Source organism: Podarcis melisellensis, assembly GCF_964234715.1.
Source record: "Podarcis melisellensis genome assembly, chromosome: 11".
Classification (NCBI taxonomy): Eukaryota; Metazoa; Chordata; class Lepidosauria; order Squamata; family Lacertidae; genus Podarcis; species Podarcis melisellensis.
In genome coordinates, this window is record NC_138543.1 from 54,751,298 (window position 1) to 54,761,517 (window position 10,220).

Consider the following 10,220-nt stretch of genomic DNA (forward strand, 5'->3'; position numbering starts at 1 on the left):
GCTGGATTTTTCTGCTCCTCACTTTCCCCCATTCTCGCTGTTGTTAAGTGATGAGAAATGGCAGGTATGTAATTGGAAGAGCAGGCCTGGATTTCCATGCAACAGGGGGCTATAGGAATAAGGACACTCTGCCAACAGCAGCAGGCAGGGGTGGCCCTGCACTCCTAGTTTCCCCCAGGTAAATTAAATCCAGGGGAAAGGGGCTTTCGACTATAGGGACAGGGGCGTAGCTCAGCGCTGGAGCATCTGCTCTGCTTGCAGAAGGCTACAGGTTCAATCCTCAGTATCTCCAGGAATGTCTCCTGATTGAAACCTGGAGAGTCATAATCATCATCATATTTATACCCCGCCCATCTGGCCAGGCTTCCCCAGCCACTCTGGGCAGCTTCCAACAAAATATTAAAATATCGCAATACATCAAACATTTAAAGCTTCCCTAAACAGGGTTGGCTTCAGATGTCTTCTAAAAGTCTAGTAGTTGTTGTTCTCTTTGACATCTGGTGGGAGGGCGTTCCACAGGGCAGGTGCCACTACCAAGAAGGCCCTCTGCCTGGTTCCCTGTAACTTGGCTTCTCGCAGTGAGGGAATTGCCAGAAGGCCCTCGGCGCTGGACCTCAGTGTCCGGGTAGAACGATGGGAGTGGAGATGCTCCTTCATTGCATGCCAGTGTAGACAGCAGATGGACCAAGGGGCTGGCTCAGTGCAATGCTGCTTCCCTCCACAGTGGGGTTCCCAAACTTCCCCCACCTCCATGGACCACTTAAAAAAATGCTGAGGGTCTTGGCCAATCAGCTAATGATTTCCCCACCTATTGCAGCAGGTAGAATGTTCTGTGTGCTGCATGATTTTTAATTGCGTTTTCATTGCTTCTTTTCTTGCTTGCTTCTTTTATGAAGTTGCAATTTGAATCCAACAGAATTAGGTGGAATTGAAATGTAATACGGTGGTACCTTGGGTTAAGAACTTAATTCGGTCCAGAGGTCCGTTCTTAACCTGAAACTGTTCTTAACCTGAGGTACCACTTTAGCTAATGGGGCCTCCCACTGCCGCTGCACCGCTGCTGCGTGATTTCTGTTCTCATCCAGAAGCAAAGTTCTTAACCTGAGGTACTATTTCTGGGTTAGTGGAGTCTGTAACCTGAAGCGTCTGTTACCTGAAGTGTATGTAACCCGAGGTACCACTGTATGACGACATCAACAGCAGCAGCAGCAGCAACAACAACAACAACTTTATTTCTATGCCACCTTTCTGACTGGGTTTCCCCAGCCACTGTGGGTTGCTCCCCATCCCCCAAATATTACAAACACAATAAAACACTGACTGTTAAGACCCCTTCCTGAACAGGGCTGCCTTCAGATGTCTTCTAAAGTCAAATCTGTTTGACATCTGATGGGAGAATGTTCCACAGGGCGGGTGCCACTACAGAGAAGGCCTCCTGCCTGGTTCCCTGTAGTTTCATATCTCACAGTGAGGGAAGCTCCAGAAGGCCCTCAGAGCTGGAACTCAATGTCCAGGCTTGGCGATGCAATAAAAGAAGTGATTCAATGTAGCTTAAAATAAAAATGAATATCTGATGCGATAGACGTGCTGTCTCACCTCTTCAGCCACAAATCCAAAGGCGCAGCATGGACCACCAGAACAAAGCTTGTGGACCATGCTTACATCATTATGCAAATTATGTTTTCGTTATCTTATTCCACCCCATTTATTTCAGCAGAAAGGAGACACGGTATAAGCGGAAGGGAAGACACAATCAATTGCATACTGTTTGCAGACTGAAAATAACAGCAGCAGCAAATACCAACTGTGTTCACTGGATTTCCATTGGTTTCCGTTCCAGATGTTAGACAAACAAGCGAACACCAGTGATTTCCATTTCTGTTTTTGTTGGACTTATCTGACATCCCTACCTGTAGGTGGCAGCAGCCTAACCTGCTTCATGTCCCCCAAATAATGAGGTGCTTTCTTTCCTGCAGGGATAGCGCCCGGCTGGCACTTGGAGTACATTGATATAGAAGACTCCCTGATGGACAAGATGTTCCGCTTCCAGTGTGATCGCTGGCTGGCGAAGAGCGAAGAAGATGGGCAGCTCCTCCGAGAGCTGGCATGTGCCAATAATGACATCCTGGAACTGAAGGAACGCACCTGTAGGTCTAAATGGGAGATTTGGGCAGTGGAGGGGGAAACTCGTGGAAGCCATTTTATTTAAAACGGAAGTCATGCTAGCCCTCGTCCAACATTTTCCACAGGTGGAAGCTCCATGTGGAGTAGCAGGATTATGCCACTGGTCATAGAACCATAGAATTGTAGAGTTAGAAGGGACCACAAGGATCATCTACTCCAACTCCCTGCAATGCAGGAATCTTTTGCCCAACGTGGGTCTTGAACCCATAACCATGAGATTAAGAGTCCCATGCTCTACTGACTGAGCTGTTCCCCACTTGACATTGGGCACACCACTGGCACTGCCCAATGAGGGGAATCTTGCACCTAAACAATTGCTCATGACAGTGGCCTTCGGGGGGCTCGGATTTCATCAGCCCCCTGTGCGATGCCAGAATTCAGTAGCCCCCTGCCCCTTGCCTTCCATTCTACATCATATTTGCAGCACCACTGAGGCTCTGCACCCGGTGCAACTGGTTGCGCTCCCCCAAATCTGTCTCTGCTTAAGCAGAGGGTTTCATGCAACCAGCGCCCCTGTGCAATGGGGTGTCCTATTTTTGTGAAGGTTTACAGAGGGCCCCAGGGACACGGGTGGCACTGTGGGTTAAACCACAGAGCTTGGCGGTTCGAATCCCCGCGACGGGGTGAACTCCCGTTGCTCGGTCCCTGCTCCTGCCAACCTAGCAGTTCGAAAGCACGTCAATGTGCAAGTAGATAAATAGGTACTGCTCTGGCAGGAAGGTAATCACCATTTCCGTGCGCTGCTCTGGTTCGCCAGAAGCGGCTTAGTCATGCTGGCCACGTGGCCCGGAAGCTGTACGCCAGCTCCCTCGGCCAATAAAGCAAGATGAGCGCTGCCACCCCAGAGTTGGTCACGACTGGACCTAATGGTCAGGAGTCCCTTTACCTTTACCTTTTACAGAGGGCCCATACCTCAACATCTGCATCAGGGCATGGAAACAGCAAATGCGGGGATCGCTTTGGAGCTGGTGAAATCTGGGCCAGTGGTGTTGATGCCCCACTTTGCCCCACTTGTCTGAATAAACAGTATCATGGGCTGTTCTAAAATGTTCCACAGGTACAATTCTCTACCTTCCCGAGTTTAAATGCAACAAAAATGTTGGTGGCGGGGGGAGTAGAGCTACGTTACTGTTGCCCACAGCTTTAACACCTGAAAAGAGTTACTAGGTCATGCTGCTAATGAACAAGCATCTTAAAGACTCTTATTCATCTTATTCTATGTTCATTGTGCACTAGGTGGAAGGTGCAAGGCTAGGGAGCCTGTGCCTATTCAAGTGTTACTGAACTACAACTCCCGTAATCCCTGACTATTGGCCATCCTTGGTGGGGCTGATGGGTGTTGTAGTCCTGCAACATCTGGAGAAGGTCACAAGCTCCCCATCCTTCTTTAAGCCCAGACCTTTTCCCCCTTTAGGACCTTTACATGTTGTCAGATATGACGCATGTGAAACAGACACTCTTAATAGCAAACGAAGCCTGCAAGCTCAAATGGCAGCTATGAACTAGGAAGGGCTGAGGGCCTGTGTCTTTCCCCCAATTCACCATAAGCTCTTTTCTGACTTCCAAGCTTACAAGATCGAGACAGTCACAAGTGACCGAGATGACGCAGAGACAAAGGAGAACGTCTCTCTTATTTTCGAGGGGAAGAAGGGACGGTCGAAAGAGTTCCTTCTGGAGAACTCACCCAAAAAAAGGAGATTTTTAAGGTATGTGGGTGGTCTTAATAATATATGGCAATGATGACTGCTGATGGCAATTTTGTTGCAGAAGAGGCATTCCTCTCTGTCTAACAGGAAATTCCTCTTCTAGGAGATTGCCTTATATTGAATCTGACCAGTGGTCCATTTACCTTTGCATTGCCTACACTGGCTGGCAGTGGCTTTCCAGGGTTTCAGAGAGGGAATCTCTCCCAGCATCTGCCTGGAGATGTTGCCAGTTGAACCTCCAACCTTCTACATGGAAAGCTTACTGTCACTCTTCAGGGACTCAACTTCCTTCTCCCGTTTGGCAGTAGATAAACAGAACAAAGCGAAAGGAGTCTCTTACCGGTTAGAAATTTTAATGATCACAGCAAGAGATCAAAGAATCCATTTCTAGGAATGAAGGTGCTCCCAATTAAGGGTACCACCCACTTCCCCCCTAGTTGCCCATGTCACTTCCATATCTTGCAACCTGATCTCGCAACCACTTTGCTTTCTGTGCTGCCACCTAATCTGTTCTCCTTGACCTTGGGCTGAGCGGATGGATGCTTTCCAGCGAAAGTGAGCCTGTTAACTTTCTCTCCCACTTCTTCTCCTAACTGTTCACCGCTCAGTTCTTCCCAGCTTCTGTCTTCTGAACTATGTCCCTCTGCAAACCACTGTTCTAATTCTATACTACTTCTCAGCATGGTCCCCGACACTAACACTCTACCACCAAGAGTTGACCCTTCCTCCAATATAATGCCATTGGAGGAAGACGCAGGCTTTTGGTGAAGGATGAGGTACAGAGGACTGGATTTATATTGTTGCTGCTTCATTTGAATGGAAATTTACATTGGCCTGTTTTAATATTATTAACTTTCCTCTGGATTTTAAGTATACCCACCCTGGGGACTTCAGGTGAAAGGCAGACTATAAATAACAGAATCAGCATTGTAGAGTTGGAAGGGACCCTGAGGGTCATCTAGTCCAACCCACTGCAATGCAGGAATCACAACTAAAGCATCCATGACAGATGGCCACCCAACCTCTGCTTAGAAATCTCCAAGGAAGGAGAGTCCACAACCTTCCAACCTTGTATGAATTCTGTCCTCTCATCACAACTGTTTCCTGGACTTTCTGATATTAATCAACACTGGGTTTTTGTTTTGTTGCGGGGCGGGGTGTTCTCCAGAGGAGCAACAGACGAATTTGAGTTCGCTTCCAAGAATGTCGGCGATATTGCGGCCATCTGTGTTAGTCATTGTCCAAAAGATGGAAAGAAATCAAGTGTGAAAACCGAAGTCTACTGGCATGTTGAGGAGATTATCGTCACGGAGTTGGAACTTTACAACCAGTAAGTGACTTGTAGGAAAGAGCTCCCTAGATCAGACATAGGCAAACTCAGCCCTCTAGATGTTTTGGGACTACAACTCCCATCATCCTTAGCTAACAGGACCCATGGTCAGGGTTGAAGGGAATTGTAGTCCCAAAACATCTAGAGGGCCGAGTTTGCCTACGCCTGATCTAGATGTCTCTGGCATTCACTGATTCCACAAGTGGCAGGGACAACTGGATCTGGTGGTATTTCTGGATAGTTGCAACAAGGTCCATGTCCTGACTATGGTGCCGGGTCAAGTCTACAGTCCCCCTTCCCCCTATAGGGCTGAATGACTGATGTCTCCCTTGCTCAGGAGGTAAACCAGATGGAACCAGATGAATGTAGCTCACCAATAGGGTTGCTGGCTTTCCAGATTTGACTGGATGTTTCTTGGTTTTTCCTACTCAGGCATTATACTCATGAGTAAGTAGAACATGCAGGTGGGTAGAGTAGGGATGATGGCACTAGCTCCAACCTCACCCCTGCAGTGGGATACATAAAGATGGGCAAATTTGGAAAATTAAATTTCTCATCTCCCCCCTCCCCAATTGGCTGGAGAACAGCATTGCAAAATTTGAAGAAAAGCTAATTTCATATGACATCTGTGTTTCGGTCCACATATTATTGCGGAAAATGCCTATTTGAAGGTTTGCCTCTAAGCCTATCTTACATCAAATTTCTTCCCCCGTCTCTAGTCCCTTCCAAATCTATGCATTCTTGTATGCCTTTTGAATTTTTATGCACATTTTAAATGCATATCTGTGCATGTTACTTGGCTGGAGAACCACGTTGCAAAATTCAGAGAAATGTAAATTTTGAAGCAGGGCTGTGCTGGGGTTGGCAAATTGTTTCAGGAAATTAACATTAACTAAGTTGGCCTTTAAATGGGAACTGAACTGAATTTATCCCCATTCCTAAGTACAGTCTGCCATTCTCTGCTACACAGACACAAAAGACCCTTGAGATATCATATCATGGTGTGTCGTAATTCCAGAAAAGGCATGGAAGGCATGGAAATAGCAGTTGCCGGGCCATCAATAGGACCGCTATGGTTGTTTTGCATTGGCACCAAAATTGCATTCGAAAGAACAAAACGCTGCCATGTCCACCACTTTTTCTCATGAGCCCCATTCCCGCACCATTACAAGATTTTCTTCCTCCCCTCAAAATTCGCAAAAGGAGGTTGCCCCTTTTCCCCCATCTTAGCCCCGTATTTTCCATTTTTTGGCTCAGGGTTAGGCAGAACAATGAAAAACATGGAGGCAGACCAAAGAGCCTTCTCCGTAAGAGTCTTTGGGGCTCACAAGAGCTGTTAATTATTCAATTAGTTAATTTCCCACGAAACCAGTCACACTTCCCTTGAGGTACAACTAGTGTATGCCAACACAGAGATTGGGAATGACTGTATGGGCCCTGGAGCTGAAAGTAAACAAATCCCCATTTTGTTAGCAACGCACAAAGTGTCCCTTGCGTTTGGTCACCTTTGCCCATTCCCATCTGATCCTACCTTACCCTGAACCTGTCAAAGAACCAACCTATCATGCAACTCAACCTGTTAGAGGTTTGAGAGCAGGTGTGATTATGTACCATGCAGAACCAATGGGGTGGTGTTTTGCAGCTGTACCAATGAAACTTTTTAAGTTAAAGTACAAATCCTTGTTTTAAGAAGGTATGTTGGCACATTGGGCATCTGGGGATGCCAGGCTTCTGAGGTAACCTCCAGCTTGGATTGCTGTGATGTGTTGTATGCAGGGCTGCCCTTGAGGCTCTCCCAGAATCTGCAGCTAGTGAAAAATGTGGCAGCTGGACCGCTCACTAGAGCAGAATATCAACATCATATTTTGCCACTGCTGAAAAATTGTACATTCTGCAAACTGGGAGCAGCATGCCTAAAAGATAGCCTCGTCCCCTACATATCCAGCCTATCACTGCTTTTGGCAAGAGACCATAGCCTGCAGCTGTCATCTTAGCAGGAAGCTTGCTCCCATCTGTTGTCGGCACCCACCTGTCTCAGGAGACAATGGAGGAGTGTGCCTTTGGAAGTGAAGTCAAAGTGTTGGAAGGTTACAGCATCTGCTGTGACTATAGAGACTGGTACGGGAGAGACATGTTTTGTTGCAGCTGGGGCAGATGAAGGCATCCAGTTGTGCTGCTGCAGATGCACCACAGCGTTTCTTCTCTCTGAGCTCCTCCCAGTGGTTGTTCCTCCTCTGGTCCACTGCTATGGATGCATGACCTGTGTGTCTCCAGATACAGTACAGTGGACACTTGGGTTGTGAACATGACCCATGTGGGATGCACGTTCACAACCCTCAGTGGCGTGTCTGCACACATGCGGGTCACGATTCAGTGCTTCTGCGCATGCGCGAAGCACAATTGAATCTTCTGTGCATGCACAACCGCCGAAACCTGGAAGTAACCCGTTCTGGTACTTCCAGGTTTCTGTGGTCTGTAACCCCAAAAAATGCAACCTGAAGTATCTGTAAGCTGACTGTACTGCGGTCATCTGCAAGGAATTCCCACACAGCGGGGTCGATGTTGCCAGCCTTCATGTCATCTTTGTAGCAAAGAGATGGTATGCCAGTTCATCCCCCACAGTGTCAGAACAGGGCCTTTTGTGTGGTGGCATCAAGCCTTTGAAAGTCCCTCCCATTGCAAACTGAACAGTCTCCTTCTCTGTTGCCATTTTGGCACCTGCGAAAAATGTTCCTCTTTCAACAAGCTTTTGAAAGAGAGATCTTTATCCCAGTTGGTATCTGTGCTGGATCTGAATGGATTTTTACACATGTGCTGTTGCTGTTATATTCTCTATCTATCTAGCTACATGGGATTTTTTTTAAAAAAAGTTTATTTTATATCTGCAATTGTTTTAACAGTTTTTATATATGCAACTTTTTTGCATATGTTATTACATTGTAGATCACTTTGAGACACCTCGTGGGAAGGGATTCATAAATTAAATAAATAATCATCGTCATCTGAGATTGGGGTTGGAGAAATGGATGGGGCAGAGTTTGCAACTTTTCAGAAGCAGGGCAGAGGGGAATAGGCTACCCATCAAATTAAATGGATTTGTGTGCCTGGTATGCTTATGGAAGTTTGCCAGCCAAAGGAATTTAAACAAAAGGAGGATAACAAAACATTCAATCAAATGGGATTTAGCAAAGCCAACAAAATAGTTGTTATGGAAAGTGTGCCTTCTCTCTCCCAAAAAAAATAAGCTCCCTGCAGCGAAATATTTGGTCTGAAAAGGTAAGCCGTTAATCGTCCCAGGTACAAAGCTCTGTTCTGTTCCTTTTGGCAGGTATTTCTTCAGGTGCAATGCGAAAATACCACTCTGCAGGAAAAGGGGCGACCAAAAGGTCTTTGAGTGTGCCAAGGTGATCGAGAGCTTTGCCAGCAAAGCTCGGAGTTTGGTGCCAGTCAAATATGAGGTCATTGTTGTGACAGGGTTTGAGAAGGGGTCTGGCACAGACGCCAACGTCCTCATCACCATATTCGGAGTGAACGGGGATTCTGGCAAGCGGGCGCTCAAACAAAAGTGCCGCAACCTCTTTGAGCGGGGCAATACCGACCGGTTCTACTTGGAGATCCTTGAGCTTGGGGAGCTGAAAAAAGTCCGCATTGAGCACGACAGCACCGGGATCTCGTGCGGGTGGCTGGTGGAACGGGTGGAGATCACCAACTCCGCTACAGGTGTGACCACAAATTTCCCCTGCGGGAAGTGGCTGGATCAGAATCGAGGCGATGGGTTAACCTACAGAGAGCTGTTTCCAAGGAATTAATGGCAACGTTAAATGTACATTTTTTCTTGAAATCCTTAAACCTGGCTGGGCAATGGTGTTTCCCAGTCTGGGTCCCTGTTCCCGTTCTTCCCCCATCTTAAACAGAATGTCAAAACAAACCCATTTTTGTTTACCGTGTAAATTTAAACCAACCAGTTTCCTTTCAACGGGCTCACAGGCTTCCGCTACAGAATATTGGCAGTTTACCCCTATTTTGTAAAAATATATGCCTCTTGGGTAAAATTTTCATTACACTTAAAACTTCTTTTCTCCTTCTTTAAATAATTTCGGAGCAATCCACAAAAAATGTTAATGCGCAGTTCATTTGTCATTATAGTGCCTGTTCGCTGGAAAACCTTTACTAAAATTCCTTTAAAATGCTGTGTTTTAACATTTTTAATTATTGCTGTTATTTGATTTATCCTTTTTTTAATTAACTTACATGAAAAACAGAAGGCGCCTTTCTCTGATTAAAAACATTTCCATTGTGTGCGATGGAGCCATTTTAACTTTGCCTGATTATATGCTGGTACTTAAGCATGAATAAAGTTGACTTTAAAAATATTGTTGGGTTTTATTGTAGGCATAAATAAATCCTGTATGATGAGCTGGTCACCCCCACCCAGAGTTCTGAAAATGCCAACCTAGGATTGGTTGCCTCTAATTAGGTGAATAGGGATGTTCTTGCAGCTGGAATAACGTTGGTCATCTCCTGCCCATCTAGGAGCTAAACCTCTGAATGATGGAGTGCATGCTTTGGATATGAAAGATTCAAGGTTCAGTTCCCAGGCTGTTGAGGTAAGTCAGTGATGGGGAACCTGTGTCCTTTCAAATATTGTTGAACTACAGCCCCTATCATCCCTGACAATTGTCCAGCTGTTGGGAGTTGGAGTCCAACAATTTCTTGAAGGCCACAGGTTGCTCACAAGACGAGTCATAGAATCATAGTACTATGTATACAACTTTACATACAAACACAAGTGCATCATATATACTCCATATATTTCCCTTTAGGACTGGTAGGGCAGAAGGAAGAGAGAGCAGAAGGTGGAACAATGCTTTATTTGCCCTGATTGAGCAGCATCCATTGCTTGTGGGTCTCAGCTGCATGAAGTGGGGGTACCCAAGGACACCCCACCAACACAAAACCCTCCCTGAAGAAGTAGAGTACAGTAGGACCTCTACTTACAA

At 46.2% G+C, this 10,220-nt stretch overlaps 1 protein-coding gene across 4 annotated transcripts in view; it reads left to right on the forward strand.

Annotated features, from left to right (window-relative positions):
* LOXHD1 (lipoxygenase homology PLAT domains 1) overlaps positions 1 to 9,454 on the forward strand; it is a 175,919-nt gene extending 166,465 nt beyond the window's left edge. For 3 of the 4 annotated variants that reach the window (XM_081929534.1, XM_081929535.1, XM_081929536.1), the window contains 4 exons: positions 1,977 to 2,147; positions 3,752 to 3,890; positions 5,059 to 5,220; positions 8,549 to 9,454. In XM_081929534.1, the coding sequence (XP_081785660.1) occupies positions 1,977 to 2,147; positions 3,752 to 3,890; positions 5,059 to 5,220; positions 8,549 to 9,029 (953 nt within the window). In that variant the 3' untranslated portion in view covers positions 9,030 to 9,454. The remainder of the gene's footprint in view (positions 1 to 1,976; positions 2,148 to 3,751; positions 3,891 to 5,058; positions 5,221 to 8,548) is intronic. The other variant, XR_014172698.1, reaches the window with a different exon arrangement.
* Positions 9,455 to 10,220: the final 766 nt, after the last annotated feature.